The sequence below is a fragment of the Plectropomus leopardus genome, chromosome 15 (assembly GCF_008729295.1).
Source record: "Plectropomus leopardus isolate mb chromosome 15, YSFRI_Pleo_2.0, whole genome shotgun sequence".
Lineage (NCBI taxonomy): Eukaryota > Metazoa > Chordata > Actinopteri > Perciformes > Serranidae > Plectropomus > Plectropomus leopardus.
This window is the reverse complement of record NC_056477.1, coordinates 24,169,338-24,189,104: the sequence shown is the minus strand read 5'-3', so window position 1 is coordinate 24,189,104 and position 19,767 is coordinate 24,169,338. Positions and strand designations below refer to the sequence as shown.

Genomic DNA, 19,767 nt, shown 5'->3' with positions numbered 1-19,767 from the left:
AAGCACAACTTTAAAGGTATTTGTGCATATAAAAAGCTATTTTTTTCCCCTGGCTACTTACGATCCCAGCTATGGTTGTTATTATAAAAGATAAATAAATAACTTTAATGCATTTGCCAGGTGAGTCCTCAATAGATGCACTGATAAATATACTGACTTAATAATAACTAAAATATTTTTTTAGGATTCCATATGTACAATTATACTAATGACCCTGACTAACATTAAATGAGATTGCATTCAGTGCAGGTCTCATCATGTTTTAGTTTTTTATGACTAACATATCCACTAATAGATTTATATTTTTGCATCATAAGTTTCAGTCGGCATATCAGAACATGAAATAAGTCTAACAGCCACTCTGAGGTTGTATTTCTTTATCATCTCTCACATTTGAGAAGATGTAAGCCACTGTTTGTGTGACACAGGCCACAGGAAAAAACAGTTGGTCACTAATTTTGGTTTCCAAAGAATGCAAACAAGTACAGACATGATCAGATAAGATGTGTCTGCAAGCTTCCTCCCTTGACTTAAAACAGTCAATAGAAATGAGTTTGTTTTTCATTCATTCATATTTTTTTCATCTTGGTGTGTCTCACACTTTATCAGTCAAACACAGAAAATTCTCCATAGAAATCACAAATATTTTCAGTGAGTAATAATATAAAACATGCCTGTAACTGTGTTTCTACAGATGCCTCACTTTGCTTCTGTGTGTTCATTAGTTAAGATTTTACTTTAAAAGTTTTGACCAGAAGTCCTGTCTGGAGACACTCACTTACACTTTGTACATGTGGCTCCCATCCCAGAACTTTACAGAGGACAGTTTTGGCAGTCAAGATGCATTTATATTCATAACCATGAGGTCATTTATAATTTCATTAAACCACTGCATGCTTAAGGAGATAAAATAAACTTAAAAAACGTTTTTACACACAGGAAAAACAGAGAATGTGGAGCGCCATCAAGTGACCAAACCTCATATCACAAAAGAAATAAATCAGGCTTTAAATGAGCCACTAGATAGAGAAAGAACCCATTAAACTTTTTTTTTATATTTCATTGTAAAAAGAAGTAACATACTGTAAATTTAATGTACAAAAAAACTGACTTCCTAAAGACATTCATTCATTTCATCATCCATGTATGAAATCTCCAACTTTAAGAAAGATATTACACAAATATCACATTCAAACTGAAAGTCATTTAAGACATCATAACGGTGACATCATTTGAGGTAAAGTAAGTATAATATATTTTCAAAGCAACTAAAAATGAAGTATAAGCACACTTAAAAACGATGGGATATAAAATAACACAAATAATAACAGTAATAATAATTTTCAAATATTTCCACACATGAAATTAAAAACCTGTAAGAAAAAAAACCACTTTAACCTATTACAGATTAAATATGTCACCCAAGTTTTCACAATAAACAAATACAACGACACATACAGGGAATGTCAACAGAAACTAATTTGAACACACACACACACACACACACACAATAAATGTTATGGAACTAAATCACTCTGTTAGGTACACTGATATATCACCAATATATTAAATTAAAACAGAAAGAGAAAAGAAAATAAACTGTCTCGCTGCATGTATTTACAGTATCTTGTTGAATCCTGATGGTTGTTCACTGAGAAACAAAATGTCTTTCAAACTCCTCCAAGCCTCATAAAGTACTACATTAGTAACTATATCAAGCAAAAGTAGACACGTCGATCACCGCAGACGGCGAGGTACAGGGGGTGCTGAGTTTGTGTGTCTCTGAGTTGGTCTTTGAGGAAGTGCTCGAGTCGGGCAGGATATGTAGCGCTCATGCAGCATCTTCTCTGGCACCCTATGAGAAACAGATGAAGCTGTAAATGACTCGTAAAAGGCGGGTAACTATGACCTCAAATTATTTATTATCATTTTAAAAAATCAGCAGCAAAAACAATAGTAACATATACATCCAGATTTGGCAACTAGTGTTTCATACAACATACTGTGCCAATTCAAAAAATTTGAATTGAAAGTGACATGCAATTGAGTAAACTTCATTAAATCCTTGGTAAGCAAATTTATTCAGCGGTTAATAAACCTGTATGACTGTGACAGCAATGTGTAACAAATTAAAAGGTTGTTGAGCTTCTTATGACTTCATAGGTTGATAGGATAAAAGTCACTGCCTACCTAAAATGCACATAATCAGTCTTTGGGTATACATGTTATGTAAAGACGAACATGCAGTCTCTGCAATCAAAACGTGGGTGTTTTTTAAAAACTTTTGTATACTGAAATCAATACAATTAACTGATTCAAAACACATTTAAATGTGTGATTAAGTAGTAGAGGTATGTCAACTGCAACAAATCACAAGATTTCTACTTGAGTTAAAAGTTCAGATGGCAGTTTCTGCCACTCTGTTAATCTAGTTAGCTTTAGGGGGAATTACACTGTTTAAGCTTCTTTTATTCACAGATTAGCAAACCAGATTGTAGTTGCTGTGGTTAAGTCCTGAGCTCTGTGTTGCTGTAATTGAGCATTTAGGATGCAAAAAGGCATCGTATCACATTGTTTTGCCTTGTTTTTCACATTATGTTGTGTCGCTTTGGTTAACTTATTTCTTTAATTGTTTGGTATCATACAGTATCAGTCGTTCTCTGTTGCATTTATTGGCTTGTTGTGTACAATATTGTATCCCATCACGGCATTTTATCGTGTCATGTTACATTTAGGATACTGTTCATAACTGTACAGTTGGGAAAATAGACAATCAGACAAAAACACAAAAAAATCCCCTTAATCACATCATCTTTAGCATTCACTTTCATTCGAACTCACAAGTTCACACATACAGTCTCACCAGACACTAAAAAACTCAGAGCACACACACCTTGATAAGATCTCACAGTGCCGTTAAATAAGCAAGACTTAAACACTCTCAGGCAGGTTTTGCCACACTAGTTGCAGCACCTTAAACTTTCTTGCAATGGTGTAAGTCAGTAATTACAAACTGGTCTCCTGCGGGCAACATCTACACCGCCAGAGCTTTCTATGCGGCCCGCAGAAAAATAATTCGTTCAGAAAATGTAAGGACATGTGTGCGTCTCACTCGTGGGTACTAAAGATGTCAGAAATCCATCTGTCTGCTTATTATCAGTGGTAGTGAAGTGGCAGGTTCAGGTGCACTTATTAGAAAAATATCAAATGTCAAAATGTCAAAAACAGCATCCTGAGGAAGTTATTAACAACTTACAGAAACACTGCGTGCAGTAGTTCACCTTCTACCTTTTCTTCCCCTCTCTCTGTCACTCACACTCAGACAGACAGACACACACAAACACACACACACGCACGCAACAGCAGCACTCGGACTCTGTCTTCATTTCAGAAAATTGTGCCACTATGGCGCATAAAGTTTGCAGTTTGCAGGTCGGGTTTGGGTGGCTAATAAATCCCTATTTCGCCAGTCAGGCAGTGTAGACTGGATAAGTGAAGCGAAACCTGTTTTTTTTTTTTTTTTTTTACAGTAAATAGGACGCTACATGTGGCATATTTTCATACAAGAATGGGAACAGATTCATAGCTTTTTTTTCACACTATCATATTTAAAGCTCCAGTCTGTAGAATTTAGGGGGGGTTATATACAGAAATTGAATATAATATCCATAACTATGCTTTCAGTAGTTTACAATCAGCTGGAAATAAGAATCATGCTTTTGTTACCTCATATATCTGTGTATGGAGTGGGTTCTATTCTATGGAGTCCACCATGTTGTTTGTACAGCGGTCCAAAACAGACAATATCGTATACTGTATATATGGCCCTCATACAAATGTAGCTGATGACCCCTGGTGTAGGTGTTTGTTCATTGTTCATTTTTTCATTATTATGATTCTTACTTTTATTTATGTAACAGTCATAAGTCCCCTCTTTATCTGACAACAAAAAAACTCTTTTGAATAACTAAACTATTGAAGTTTGGCAAACTTGACTGATATTGAACACATTGTGGGGATTTCAGCATCACGCCATTGTGAAAGGCCTGATAGGTATCTGCTGTATTACCCACAGAGACAGAATTATATCTCTAAATATGAAGAGTTTAAAGACTTAATGATCATAAACATGTAAGACTCTTCACACCCAAATTGTAACATGAACAAGAAAGAAAGATGATGTATACAGTATATAATAAGACAATAAAAATTATGTATTTAGCAGCTGAACAAACTAAAGGTGTATCAGAGTTTATACGTGGTATGTTGCAGTACACACCGTACTGTTACCCACGTTACTTTTTAAAGAGATACGACCTCTACCATTTAAGATAATCAGAGTTTCAGAACATTACAGGAATCCAGTGCAGTTATAGTAAACGACCAGACCCCTTTTAGAGTCACTTTGATCTGAGCTTTCAGTTTGAGATGTTCTCAGTGTACTCTCTCACCTCTGTGTGGATATTTATGTTTACACGGAACTAACACCAGAGCCTTCATCACTTTCTCACTCTGGCTTCCTCCCTAATGCACAGCTGCAAATTACTGGTGGGTGAACATTTCCTCTGCAGCATGTGTCCCTTCTCACTAATGGCGGCATGCAGATTCTTCACTGCTCACTCTGTTTATGCGGCATGTAAACCCGACTTCCCTACAATACATTCATGGTGTAAACACAACTCGCTCTAACACTTCAAATTACACACTTGGTGTTGCTCTTAGGCATTGCCACACTGCAAAAAGACATCAACGACATACATCCTCTACACTGTATTGTTTTATATACAATTATATCAAGCAATATTTCTCAACGCTGTATTGTTCTGCATTTTAACATCAGAAAACTCAGTCTGACCTTTCTGGGATCCGGGGAGGAATCCTGGGTGGAGTTATCTGAGGAGCATCAGACCGCCGCGGGGGTCGTGGTGGAGGAGGAAGATTTTCTATTGAATCCTTTTGAAAAAGAAAAAAGAAAAAAATGAACTACATTATGTGACATTTTGACAAAACCAAATTAAATTAAATTATGTTTCACAGTAAACAGACTACATTTTATACAGTGCCTTTAAATTTGAATGCATTGCAATTGGTATGTCATCCACCCGTTCACACACATATTCATAAAACAAACTCAAATCTTCACTTTCTCTTGTGGCGCTGCACATCTGGCCCTGTCCTCTGCACTAGTAACATGCATAGCTACATGTGCTATGTGAGATAGACAAGCTGCTCAGTTTTATTCTATAATCACTACGTACTGCAGCTCTTCACCTCCTAAAATGCTTCCAGTTTAAAAGTCGTTAAAAGATTCAAACTGCATGACCCAGGGTTTTCTTTCTTGTGAAATCTTCTAACCTTGGCACGAATTGCTCAACGGTTTCTCAGAAATCACTTGTCAGAGTATAATCAGAACTGAGATGGTTTTTTTTCCCTCTGCAGATAAAGTTTTGATGTTCTTACTGAAACCCCTACTCATATCCTAAAGGTCTTTTACCTAATGAAGGTAAATAGACTGGCAAATAACAACTATTTCCTTTACTGATTTCTAATTTGTTTTTCATTAACAGATTAATGATTTAGCCTATAAAATGTTTATACAATGTCACTACAGCCCAAGGTGAAATCTTCATATTGCTTGTATTGTTTGACCAACTGTGTAATACCCAAAGATTTTCAGTTTTTTGTCACACAAGATTAAAAAGCGAGTGAAACTAGACTATACTAGAAAGTGTTTATTATTTCTGCTCAAGAGGTGAAGCGGGTCATCCTTTAATCACATGGTTGGCGGTTCGATCCCCTGCTCTGCATGTTGAACTCAAAGTTGCTCCCAGTGGGCAGGCCGGCGTCTTACATGGCGGCTCACCATTTGTGTATAGAAAATAATGCAGCAATAAAAGCCAGTCATGGAGCATTGACCTGTCCCCTGTCACTGTGAATACTGTTGTGTCCATGTGCATTGTTGTTAATTAGGTCTCACCTCAAATTCAGGCTCTGTCCCGCTGCTGTAGCTAAAGGTGCTGTGAGTGCTGAGTCTGTTGCTCTCAGTACCTGATGCAAATAAACACAAGGTTAAAGAGGAAATACAACACGTGAGTTCATGCATCTCCGAGGTTTGTGCTTGTGGTGAATTATGCCGTAAGACCACTTCACCAAATGCAGTCAAAAGTATCTATCTGAGTCTTGAAACAAAGACGCTACAGTTATACAACATGTCTGCAGGGAGAGGTATGAGAGATCACAGCGAAAATAAACAAAGAACAGACTAAATTTGTGAGAGTGAGAATCACAAGGCTGTCAGCAAATTGTTTTATACTTTTGTCAACCTGAAAAGTTTGAAAGCAGGATGTTCCTCTGATATTTAAAGACACTTTTTCTGATGTTTTACAATTTCTAATGAACTTGTACACAAAATTAAAGTGGCGGTTACTTCATACAACATTCAAAAAAGAATGTCAGAAAGTATTAGAATTAATACTTAAGAACAGTTCCATGGCCATATCATTCTAACCCAGCCCACGTGAAAACAAGTAGGAGTGAAACAAACCCTAAAAGAACAAACAGTGTAATTTAAACATACAGTGATTGTAGAGGATTAATTAAGTCTTTGATAAGAGGCTGCCGAATCTTATCCAAAGTCTGTCTTTAACAAAGAACCCAAGTTTCTCAAACATTGATTTGACTGTGGGGATTTTCTTTTGTTTCTTTTAAAACACACATTTTTTTTGTTTGTTTTTTTTCAGCTGATCTGTAAAAAAGGCGTTGTTATATATCTCTTTATTTGTGTTAAAGTGAAATCTGAGATAATTCGTACATTTGAAATGCAGCACATATAAGTAGTTCAGCTACATTTTTTAAAAAATCACATTTTTTTAACAAAGGGCAAAGCACTGAAGCATATTTAATCCCGGGAGAGTTCTCCGGAAATCTGCTGTGTCATTTTGTCTTTAAATAATTAAGTCTTTGACTTTGACTTTAATGTAAGACAATGTCTAGAATAAAGATAACAAGAGTAAATCTCCTCATGATTTGATACCCAGATCTCCTCAGAGAGGGTTTTTCCCTGTTCTTTTTCAAATTTGATCTTATTTGAATTCATAGAAGGAGTGTTAAAAGACTGAAATACATAGAAATAGGGCATCATCATTGCAGGACTTGTCCGTGAAGCCTTTATTCAGAATTGTTCGTAAGGATGTAGTTTCTAATTAGCAGGGATTTCAAGGTGGTTTTTTTTGGAAATCCATGTTTCTTGCAACTGAGCAAAAGCTGTATTTAGGGACAGGATGCTGACAATACCTGACACATTGTGAGCTGTACTCTAATGACACAAAATGAGGAAGCTATAGCTTTTTAGAGTTGTGAAACAAAGCTCTGAGAAAAGGTCTGAGGCTAAAAATATTTGGGAGAAAATCTAAAATGTTCATCTTTCACATACTGAGATGGCCACCAGGACTATCACCATCTCCTTCAGGAAAAGGTGGGCTAATGCTTCAGGTTCTGTCAGCCAGATGGTGTAGAGGATAACAGGTAATATCTTCTTTAGTTTGAAGTAAGAAGAAATGTGTTTATGGTAAAAGATGCCACATTCTTGAGTCAAGTTCATTCAGTCCACAACTAAATGTAATTTTGGATTATTGGATTTAACTTCAAGCACTTTCACTTCCTGCTGCCAAAGTTACACCCAGTTAAAAAAAATCATAAAAAAGGGAAAATTCAAGCTTTTATGTGAAAAGTTTCCACAGTTTTGAATGTTGGTTCCTCCACTAACACTGCTGCCTCCAAGTGCCGCTATGTGAGTCTCGCTAAGTCTATTTAGCCACAACCTGAAAGTGATGTAAAGACACAACAGACTGTTAATCACTATAGGGATTCAGGGAGCCCCTAGTCACATATTTTGCTGTCCCCTTTCTTTTTTTTTCTAAAAAAAAAAAAAAAACAAACCAAAAAGAAACCCACAAACCAATGACATACAACATTTTGGACTGCATCATAAACAGCCATTTTCTCTACCTGCTTGTGTGGGTCATATGTGAAGAAAAAACTCAAACAGGGTTAGGGTTACAGGTGCAGACACCATGGACAAGTTAACGGTCCATCACAAAGCACCAATCACTCACATGAGTGTAGAATCTACACGAGAGGTATGTATTTGAAAAGTGTTAAGAGAGCCAAAAAATAAAAGTTAAAAACAGAAAAAAATAAAAACAAGAGCACAGAATCTGCCCTTTGGACCTTTTGGTTCAGTTACATTTCTGACCTAATGGCAGCCTCCGGGCGTTAAAAAAAATGAAGCCAATGTGGAAGTGCGAAAAACTGCAGTGCCTTAAAGGGCCCCTTAAGGCAATTACAGCAGTAATAAACATGTTTACACCCTGCTACAAAAAACAGTTTTGTCTTGATAGCTATCTAATTTCCCCCTTCATGACAACTGTACAGGGTTGAAATTTTATATAACTCATATATTTACACCTTATGAAGGCTTAAAGTTCCGCATATTTAGGGGTGGGTCTCTTAACTAACAGGCTGTCTGCTGATAGTGTCCTCGGCTTCCAGTCAGATCCACCTGTCACTTCTCCCAGTGCCAGCCTCTCGCCCAAATATGGTCACTTCTGGCTCCAAAAACACAAGAAAACCACAGCCAAAATGCTGAAGTAGAACTTTCAAAATGGGAGCACACAAACCAATGGGTGACATCCATTATATATAGTCTATGGTGCACCCACATCACACAGGTGAGGTCATGGCTTTTTAAAAGGACAGTGACCAGGTGGCAGACCATACACAGCAGGCATGCAAGAGGCACAATGCCAACAAAACACGAATATAGCGAAGTGAAACACCGAACTTGAGAGTGGGGTTGGCCTTTAACTTTTGTTGGCATGCGACTGATCAACAATTCTGCATAGTATACCCTAAAGGCCTAAACTTAGGCCAAATTAAGGGCCAAAGGACAGTGTCCTTGGGCTCTCAGTCAGCTTCACCCTCTCCAAGTACGGTCAATTCTGGCCCAAAAAATCCAAGATGGCAAAATGCCAAACTTGAGGCTTCAAATCAGTCCTTAGAGGAGTCCACAAACCAATGGGTGACATCACTGTGGCTAATCCATTATTTTTATACAGTCTGTAGTTCTGACCACTGAGCCATAGTGTTGCAAAACAAACATAAGGCATTAGGACTCACTGGATGTGCTGGATGTACTGCCGGTCTTCCAGCTGCCTCTCTGGATAACCTGAGCCGGTAGAGGAGGCAGTGCCACCACTCTGGGTGATGACTCATACACGGCACACTCTAATGTCATGCTGGAGCCCCAATATAAGTTCCTCTGCAGCGGAGCACTTATCTCATAATCTGTAAGGGAAGAGATCACATAAAGTAACAGCAATTTTTAAAAAAACAACAGGATGTGATTTTGGCTGTTTTATAATTGCAAAATATGTTTATAGCCTGTTCATTGTGGAGATATAAAGCTGCATAAAAGCCACTTTATTCATTATTAATAAAATAAATATTCAAATGATAAATTCTCAAATTATTCTACCAAGCTCCTTTCCTGTCTTCTCTCTCTCTTTGTGACGCCTGGTGATGCTGTCTCGTAATCTCTTCAGATTTTCCTACAAAAAAAAAAAAAAACCCACACACAACACATATTAGATCCATTTCTTGACCACGAATCAGCACCTGATTGACCATAAAGTTTGTACAGTTGATCTACCTGCTGATAGCGTATTGAGCTGGACCTCCGCTCATGGTCAAATTGCCAGGCCTTGAACTCTTGGACTGCCTCATCCACAGTAATTTCCCCGACTTTTACCCTCTCCTGCAGAGATATGAGCTGTCTCTGTCCAGGTGTCTTCATCCCAGCGTAAGGGTCATAAACAGAAAAGGGGGGTTCGCACGCAGGCCGAGCTAGATGGGTGGAAAAGGTTGACATTAAAACAAAACACAGCTAGTAGATATTTTGAATTTTTTCCACTTTGCATTATTTCATCCCTGGTAGCAGGAAAAAACAATACATAAAAATAACAGTCAGAGACAAGGAAGCACTGCTGTGTGAAGCAAAGTTTCTCAATCTTTTTGATAAAGTCTGTAGTGTCTCTGAGGACAAGTTAACAAACTGGCATATTGAAATTCCTTTCCGAAGTAGCCTACCAAATAACTACAGTAATGTTTATAATGTAGGGGCTTGCGAAACAGGTTTAAACTTAGAACCTAAAGGGTAATTCCCCAGAGTGACATATTGCCTATCTCTTCTGTTACAGTAGTTGCACAAGAAATGCAAAGGGCAAAACTTTATTTTCATTCAGTTGCAATTAACAAGCATGAATTTGCAATAGCTGCAGTCACGTACGCACAGGCTTCCACGCATTCATGCTTTCACACGCACAACCTAACAAACATTTGTCACTTCTTTAATGATGCCTCCCTACGACAACCGGCTCATGTGTTATGAAAGGGGATGTGGCAAAACGTGTTTATAGGTTTATGTCTATCTATCTGTGTATGTGCATGTTTTTTATAAAGTTTGGTCATGTTTATTGAGTCCATTTAGAAGTTATGTGGCTTTTTGTTACAGGTGCATAACCTACTGCCCCCCTTGAACAGTAAATCAGCTGCACTGTAATCGCTTGTGAAGTAACAACCGTACCTGTTCCATTGACCTTCCATTTTGCAAAATCCAAAAAGACATATGTTTAGTTCCTTTCATACGAAGATTGAATGCAACCAATGAGATTATTAGCATTCTGGTCAATGGTATTATCAGCTTGAAATATAAATGATGACACAACAGAAGAAAATTTAAAAAATTTAAATCAATGTTATCTTAAATCATTTAAACATTGCTTTACCTGCAGGATACCCTGTTTTCATCGTTTTACTCTGGGACGTATCTTTATCTGAAAAGACTGAAAAAAATATAGAGATATTCATTTGTGCCTGGAGTGTAGTTTTATGAAATCTTATCTGCAAAAAGAACATTTTAGGAGAAAAGAGCAGGACAAAGGTCAATACCTCTAGAGATGTAAGTCATAGGTTTTTCAGCCTCAGGGTCGGGCTCTGGTCTGGGGATGGGGGCTGGCGGACGGTTCCGGATTCCTGTGTCATAGGCTCCGTTTGCATCCACAGTATCATAGATATCCTCTGGGAGGAGGTTGTATGGATCCTCCTCTTCTTCAATTTGATCTAAGTCATTATGACTGTCTTTTTCCTCTTCCTCACTTTTAAGATGCTTGTTGTTGTTGTCCAGGTTCACACTGGCCTGTGGTTTAGCTGAAGGACAATGTAAACACATTACACTGATATTATTATATATACTATACTACATTATAAATGTTGCAATTTAGGTCATTACTTTAGTTATTCAAATGTGTACCTTGGAAGAATTTCCTAAGCATAGCTTCCTCTGGGTTCTCGTCTACTGCTGTCATCACCTCGTCTAAAAAAAAAAACAAAACAGCATCGTCAGCATAAGCACCAGTTGAACCATACGTTTTATAATTGTCATCATCGTAAGGATCAATAAATACAATCATGTTAATCTTACATAGGTCCTCTGCACATTCAGGATTAATCCCCAGCATTGACTCATATATGTCCTCTGAGCAACCGGAGTATTTCATCATGATATCTTGAGAGGCAGCTGACATTGACTCATACACCTCTGCGCTCTCCTCTGTGTTCATGGAGTCCTCTATGTGGCACTTGAGCAGGTCTGCTGTCTCCTAGATTTGTTCCAACATGAGAGACAAGCAGACACTGAGTCAAAAGATACCTAACCATCAAAGGAAAAGATCCATCACACTTTTAGATGCTACAAAGAAATAACACACTCACAACAAATTCATCCATGAACTGTCTGAGATCAGTGAAGCCACTCTTCTCTGCCAGTGTGTTTGGGTAGTCTCCAAACTTGTTCATCACGCTGTAAGCCTGCAGAGCTCCGGGACACTGAAGGAGAATGGTGGTCAGCTTCTTCAGGCCGTACTTTGCAGCAAAGTGGAGCAGCGTGGGAAGCTCCTCATTTCGCTGATCTGAAGGAAAGAAAGCAAATCAGATGAAATCATTTGAATGACTAAGTGTTGATACCTAAAAACACTTTCATCATAATAGATTGAACAGGCCTTGCAGATGCAGATAAAATATACTTTCAAATGCTTCCAGATATATTCAGCATTTTCCAAGCAAGTTGGAGGTAACAAACAGAACTAGAAATCAAGAGTTTTGTGCTCACATGTTGCCATATTGTCTTCTTCAATCTGTCTGATTCCAAACAGCTGAAGACTAGTGGCAGGCATCCTGGATTTTAACGAGTCAGTTAGCATTTTGTCCAGTGATTCTGTTGCATTGGATGTCAAGTTGAAAGCCTGAAAATACAAAATGACTTACAATGTGGCGAGCTATTCACATTAGCAAAAACAGCACTTTTTACTATGTCTATGACACAGTGTCTCACCTGGCAGATGAAGTTTACAGGATCAGTCGCATTTTCAAGGCATTGACTGACTTCTCCCATATTGGTATAATATGTAACAGGCATCAAGCTGACACACGATTGGTCAGTGTACATGGCGAGTGATACCACTCCAGCAGGCATATCTAGTGGGAAAAAAATACAGTTGACAAAAGTTTTCAAAATCTTGCCATCAACACTGGAAAAAAAAAAAAAAAAATCCATTTACAGTCACAGGAGTCACTGGGGATACTTACCAGGTGCATTAACACTTAGAGTGTATTCATTCTCCAGAGTGCCTGGGACCCTTTTTATAGTTACATTTTCAGATGAAAACTCCACCTCTGGTACCGAGCAATCATCTATTTTATGTGTGAAAATAATAAAAAGTTTCTCCCGTTCCTTCAAAAAAAGGAAAACAGAAATAAAATGCCTACTTAGTAATCATTTTCAACTAGGACAACACTAATGCATTTATAGAAAACAAGAATTGATACCATGAAAAATTATTTTTACTTCAATTAACAGCAATAACAGAATGAAAATGATAACTATTTCTACACTTAATCCAGTTTTTCACATAATTAAATTAAGAAAAAGTGGGAGATAATGTAGAATAACCCACTTGCTGCACACAGTATCACTTTAAAAACTGCTTTGATCCTCATTAACATTATCTCTGATACTTAATGATGTAATTACTTGAGACTTACCCCACACCGAACTCTGTTTGGTTGAACGGTGAGACAGGTGAGCTGCGTTGATGTATTTAGTTCCTCGCTTGTTGAATTCTCTGTGTGCACTGCTTCTTCATCCTTCAGGACAGTTTCTTGTTTTGACTCCACTTCCTCTGACTTATCACTGGAGCGATTTTCAGTTGAAGTGGCTGGTGCGATGTGCAACTCTGCCGCAGCTATAGCCAAAGCTGCGCTCTCATATTCAGCCTCCATTCGTCTGCCTTTGAATAAAAAACACAGAAAATATGATCAAAAATCAAGTAATTCTATGAAAACCTAAATATTATGCAAAGTTTAATTGTGCTTTTATGTAGTCCCTAATTATTCAGCAAGGGCAAAAGGCTCAATATATGCAGCTGTCTCCCTTACTTCTGCACATAATTTCATTTTATATGTGGAAGTTTAAAGTACAAGCCTTTTAAAGTTCTGTCACCACCCAAACACAATGGAGCTGAATGTAATTCATTTTATGTTTTTCAAAACATTTGATAATCTACAGAGCTCTCTGTTCATGCAGACTACTCCTTCAGCAGTCCAAGGGGTCAAAGGTGGTTCTGTGGATAAACCTGATTAACCAGGACATCGTCCACCAGAGAGGATGGCATGTGGCAAAAGACCACAAGCCGCAGTCATGGAAACCTACATTTAGTCAACGAACCAGCCTATATGTGGCACACGCTCTACTTTATTTAACTTTATTTATTTACTTCCATAGCAGTGGAACCAAGTTTGATATCCCAAAACTTTACTTCACAAATCAAAAAATACATAATGAGATAACATGTTAATTTGTAATCTGGGTAAACTGATACTTTCTGTAAAGTGACAATGTAGTGGCATCTAGCAGTGTGGGTGTGGTTTGCAGCCACCTGAAACTTCTACTATACCAGGCGTATGGCCCTATCTAGAGCCGGTGCTTATTTTGTCCATTGTTGGCTACTGTATAAACAACATGGCGGACATAGCGGTCAAGGACCTGCTCTGTATGTCAATACACACAGATCATTCTAGGTTAAAGAAAACACAACAAATCTTGGTTTCAGGTGATTACACTAAAGAAAACGTCAGGAATATTATACTCCATTTCTGCAAATATATCCCCCTAAATCCAACACACTGGACCCTAAAGCAGTTTATCTGAATTCTAAATAGTAATCTGTTCGGAAAAAGCTTCAGAAAAAACAAAAAGTTAAGTGCTACAATTTGTTTTGCATACTGTCAGCGATGGACTCCAGAATGGTGGAAACGTAGAAAGCAGGCTCGTCCTCAGTGGAGAGTTTTCTCCAGCTTGACCAGTCTTCGAAGCACTCTGTTGGTACGTCATCCTCCGGCACGCCGCACAGCAGTGCCACCACTCTATGTGGAGGATGAAGGAGTCTCTGAAGTGCTCCCTCCAGCTCCAAGTCATAGAGCAAGTCCAGCAGTGCCCCTGTTAGGAGCAGCACAATGCACTTGCAGCCTTGGAAACATTCAAAGTCATATCCATGGTGCTGATCAGCAGTGCCGACTGCATGCAGTAAAATAGACCTTTTGCGGAATTTTCTAGAGGATTTCAAGATCTGCAGCAAATATGTAGCCCATTCCTGTGCCTCAGCCGTGTGCAGAATTAACAGCTCATGCGCTGAATGTGACTCAGATTTTGCTGAAAAACAGAGAACATCCCAGCATGATGATTACGTACAGTGCCTGCATTCAAACAATCCCAAAATTGCCCAACCAAAGTGTAAAACTGGAAAATATTAATCATTAGTTCCTTTAACACTGCTTATCCAGTCTGACCACGTGAAATGACTCACAATTCTGTAATCAGCTCAAACATTACACTAATGACATGACACTGGTCATATTATGTGTTGCTCTCCGTGTTGCAGCAGGTAATGTTTGCCGTGGAAATGCTCCACAACATACCAGCTGTCCAGCAGTGAAACGTCAAGGTGACTGTGGTTAGAGAATGAATGTCTGATTTGTTTGATATTTCAGCGCAGAGCCAACGAGAAGTTGTGCAAACATTGTGCTGTGTCAACACTGGTCAGAGTAATTTTGTTTGACTCATTACAGTGTTTAATCAGGTCAAGTTCACCTCTGTACACGCTAACTGGGAGAGAAACCCAACTAGACTATTTCACCTTCATCACAGTTCCCCCTGATTACGGGGCCCAGAGACTTGCCATCTGTTTCTTCATAGACCGACGACACAATTCGATTTTAGACGTGGGAAATTTTAAAATAGGCAACATATTAATTTAAGTATACAGGAAGGCTAAGATTCATGCTTCCTCTTTTTTTATAAACTCAGAAACAAATTGTCAATGAAAGATATTTTAAATAAAGTTCAATTAAATACAGATTTAAAACAAAACAAAACATTATAAAAGAGGAATCCATATTGTGTAAAATAAATCTCTATCTTTTGAGCATATTTTAACCACCTGCAACTAACTAAAAAGAAATGTACAGAGGATATGTCATATTTACCTGCTTTAATATGTGAGACGGGTTCTTCCATGGTCGTAAAGCGTCAAAAGTGCTTAAAATCACCCCACGAGAAACATCATTTCACAACATCACAAATATGTCCTTTGCTGAAGCTCCTTTCCTCTTCAACTGAGAGTGCATTTGCTTTCACCAGCTATAGCCCTTTGCTCAGTTGTATTAATAGCAACGCTTAGTTTCCTGATTTTGGTAACACTGCCCCACTTCCTGAAACAGTTGAAGAAGTGAGAAAATGCAGCACAGTGGTGTCATGTCGTACAACATGTCTGCCATTACACTGGGCTATTTTTCTTAAGTCATTTGTATAGTAGTGTAGTAGATTATGCAATGCAAAAAAAATTAAAAAAAGGAATAAAAAGAAAGGGGTAGCAAAGAGTTACTGTGTTTAACTGTGAGGCATGGCAGGCACAGACCCTGATGTAGAAAACACATTAACACAAACCTCTAATCTTTTATGTAGGAAACTCTTTTGATATGCTTTTGCTCTCTGTTCTCACCAAAAAAAAACCCCAAAAAGGCACACACACACACACCCACACACACATACAGTTCACCTGTTGTGTGAGTCATATGCTTCTTCCGTTTTTTCACTTCCTTAACAAGGTGCGGTGTGTCTGGAGAGTTTCACACCCAGTAATATTGTGAGACTATATCTCGAATTAACAGAAATGCATATCTCAAATCAGCAATACTATGATCATCTTACCAACTTACTGTAAAACTCTACTACCACAGACGTGCTGATATAAAATTCAGTGTTAAAGTTACATATCTGCACTTTTATAGGCAATAAAACTGACATTTTAGGTTTTATTTTTATTTCATTTTAAAACGTAAAGGAACAGTTCACCCCAAGAATCAATAATAAACATTTTTCCTCTTACCTGTATTGCAATTCATCAATCTAGATTGTTTCAGTGTGCGCTACAGTGTGTTGGAGATAATGACCATGACCATAGAGATGTCTACCTTCTCTCCAATATAATGAAACTAGATGGCACTTGGCATGTGGCGCTCAAAAAACTATATTTGAAAAACTCAAAATCAATGTTTTTTTTTTTACAGAAATCATGATGCAGTTACTCAAGATAATCATCAGACCTTGTTATAAGCCATTTCATGTAGAAAATACTTTCTTTCTGCCAAATGACACCCGCCAACCGTATGACTGCATCTCGCACTGTCACAAGCCTCTTGTCCATGAGTAGATGCACAATTCCTGCTACACAGTGATAAGGTTGGCAGGAGTAATTCGACAGAAAGAAAATATTTCCTCCATTAAACTGCTCATATCAAGGTCTGTGGATTATCTTGAGTTAGCAGATCATGATTTCTAGAAAGAGACATCACTGTTGAGTTATCTAAATGTATTCTTTTGGCGCTTTGAGCTCAACAAGCCGAGTGCCATCTAGTTCCATTAAATGAGAGAATCCAAACACCTCTAAAGCTGATATCTCCAACATGTGGCTGCCCACATCAAAACAATTGAGGATGACAAACAGCACTACTAGTAAAAAAGTGTATTTTTTGATTTGGGTTGTATGTAATGATGTATGCGTTGTATGTATGCAGTAACTTTAAGCTATTTTACAGGGGGGGTGGATTTTTAGTTTTTATGATCAATGTTTAGGATTAAATTTGTAATAATATGATGCTACAGAGTTACTGTAAGTGTGTGCTCAAATTCTTACTGAAAATTCACATGTATTTCCTACGTTAAACAAGCTGAATGAATCATCTGTATGTCATCACGATCACTACCGGTGTAAAGCTTTAGTTTTTTTCTCCACTTTCATGAAACAACAGATTGCAACAACAGCATGGCACCACACTGATACAACCACTAGAGGGCAGCAAACAATCACTTACACCAGCCAACAAACCGTCACCTTCACCGACCACTGAGCAGACAACTTCCAAAAGAAAACAGTCACTGCAAGGCAGGCACCTCTGGACAGGTGTGGAAAGATACTTTGGCTGTAATAATCCATCATACTTAGTGCATAAAATAATATTTCATTGCACTATTTTGGTCAGACAGACTCAACAACACAAACTAACTGCAGGGAGTTGGTTTGAAAATCTTTACTTGGCAGGAACTCCACTGGAAAAATAAACAATTTCAAACACCAGCTCTTTCTTCTCAGCTTAAGATAAAGTTGGTTTGGAAGACTGAACTAAGGACAACATCCCCGTGCCACATCAACAGAGGAAAACTGTTTGGACTTTTGCAGAGCAGGAGGATGATCCTGCTCTGCTTGACGAATATGGACAAAATCTTCTCTGGGAATGTGGAGAGTTGGACTTCTACTTGTTGAAGGAAAAGACAAGAATTGCTTTGGAAGCGGAAATGCAGTATGTCTGTGTCTCTGTATACTATATATTGCACTATATTTACTGTCTGACATTTTATTTGGGCTTATGTACTTTATAGTGCCCTCAAAACTTATCCATGGCTTGTAGGCTACTTTCTGCTAACAATCCCACATTGCAATGCATCACATTTTATAGATGCAAAAATGTATGTCTGCGATGAGAAACACTGTATGTAAATATGTCCAGAAAATCTCAATTCACCAATCCCTTAAGTAGTGAAAGTTTTCCCGATAACAATACTGCCTAAAATTTTTGGATCAGGTATTAGGAAGTATACCAATCTTATATGAGTCTAACTTATTAATATACGTTAAGGTAGTTTCACTTGCGAATGAATCATCAGTTTTCCAGGAATTCTATTCTTCTTTGCTTTTGTTGCTCTAAAAGAAAGAGACAAAGAATTGTCTCTGGTAAATAGCATAACAGTGTTTAACCTGAGTCATGCCATATGATAGTAATGCTGTCACATCTATACTGGGTTAGTAGTATGCATCCTTTATTTCTTTTTATTCGGTGGCACTAGATCGGTACTCGGTATGAGCTGATTCATTAGTTCAAGTATTGGAACCAGTGTCGGAAAGGAAAAAATGGCATCAGAACATCTCTAATAAAAAGTGTGACATTTGTACACAAACAAAAACAGATAAACAACTCTAAATCAGCTGACTGAAGGCACAGTGTAAAGCAGGTGGTTTGGTCTGCAACAACAAACTGCAGATAGGTTGAGGTAAAACCCCTTTTCACACATATTTATGCTGCACGTGAAAAGTAATGAAGGCTAAACTTGAGGTACATTTTCCTGGCATGGCTCAGACTGAGTGAACCAACGGGAAGGCGAGCTAAATGCCAATAAACACAAAGCAATCACCAGTGATCACGATCATTGTATGAGAATTGATGGGCCTGATCACGTCCCAACAAAGCCCTCAAAAGGCTCCCCGTCGCAGCACCTGAAACAGCTTTTTTCCCCTGCCATCAACAAAACACCAAACCATCACATCTCTTGTAGAATTACTTCAACAAACTTCCAGACACATGTCGAGTCAAAGCCAAGAAGCTGCTCATGGCGGCTCATGGTTTAAACCTTTTTGTTGGTGTTTGATTTATTTTGGCATGTACATGCAGGTTTGCCCTGTCCTCAATCTTCAGTTTCTTTAATTATAGTTACAAAATCACGGGAGAAGAGTTTATTCACTTGTCCAACCATGAATTTCAGCCATGAAATCAATTTACACAGCTTTGCCTTTCTCCAATAATACAATTAGTTTTGTTCCTGCTTTGACCTCTTTCTCCGACGTAGACCTTTTAATGGCCGCAGCAGAAGTTCACTCCCTGACTTCTGAAGCTGCCTGTGAAGAGCAGGGTGATCCATGACCCGCCTTTAAGTACAATTTCCTGTAGAAAAAGAATCCCCTAATTTCTTCTAACTCTGCCATTAGCTACCATAAGCATGACCGGCCCGTTACCTTTTGTTTGGGCTCCCTTGAAACCACTATCTATTAGGTGGCTCAAATCAAATCCCTGCAGCCTGAGTTTAATAAGAGAATATTTTTGCTCCTATATTTTAACCTTGTTATCCAATATCCTGTCTTTTTAGTCTGCAGTGTGTTTTCAGCACACAGAGCGACTCTGCCAGAGAGCGTGCGTCAGTTCACAACAGAGACCTGACATCCTGCCTCTCGGAGCACAAAAGTTCACAAGAAATCTTTGTGATAT

At 38.2% G+C, this 19,767-nt stretch overlaps 1 protein-coding gene across 1 annotated transcript; it reads right to left on the bottom strand.

Annotated features, from left to right (window-relative positions):
- Positions 1 to 372: 372 nt before the first annotated feature.
- Positions 373 to 15,805, bottom strand: pik3ap1 (phosphoinositide-3-kinase adaptor protein 1). The gene is made up of 17 exons (XM_042502299.1): positions 15,658 to 15,805; positions 14,399 to 14,824; positions 13,159 to 13,403; positions 12,703 to 12,847; positions 12,449 to 12,591; positions 12,227 to 12,359; positions 11,830 to 12,026; positions 11,540 to 11,717; positions 11,369 to 11,431; positions 11,008 to 11,265; positions 10,845 to 10,901; positions 9,710 to 9,903; positions 9,536 to 9,608; positions 9,178 to 9,345; positions 5,978 to 6,048; positions 4,856 to 4,953; positions 373 to 1,855 (listed from the first exon to the last, which is right to left on the bottom strand). The coding sequence occupies exons 1-17, from the start codon at positions 15,686 to 15,688 to the stop codon at positions 1,738 to 1,740; spliced, it is 2,598 nt and encodes an 865-aa protein (XP_042358233.1). The 5' UTR covers positions 15,689 to 15,805; the 3' UTR covers positions 373 to 1,737.
- Between the last annotated feature and the right edge of the window lie 3,962 nt (positions 15,806 to 19,767).

Bases quoted from the DNA above. Each gene is read 5' to 3' on its own strand.
- pik3ap1 (XM_042502299.1), bottom strand. From the start codon at position 15,688: ATGGAAGAACCCGTCTCACATATTAAAGCAG. The intron at 14,825-15,657 runs GTAAATATGACA...TCTGTTTTTCAG, and splicing joins CGTCTCACATATTAAAGCAG to CAAAATCTGAGTCACATTCA. The intron at 12,027-12,226 runs GTGAGCACAAAA...TCTTTCCTTCAG, and splicing joins AGAAGACAATATGGCAACAT to ATCAGCGAAATGAGGAGCTT.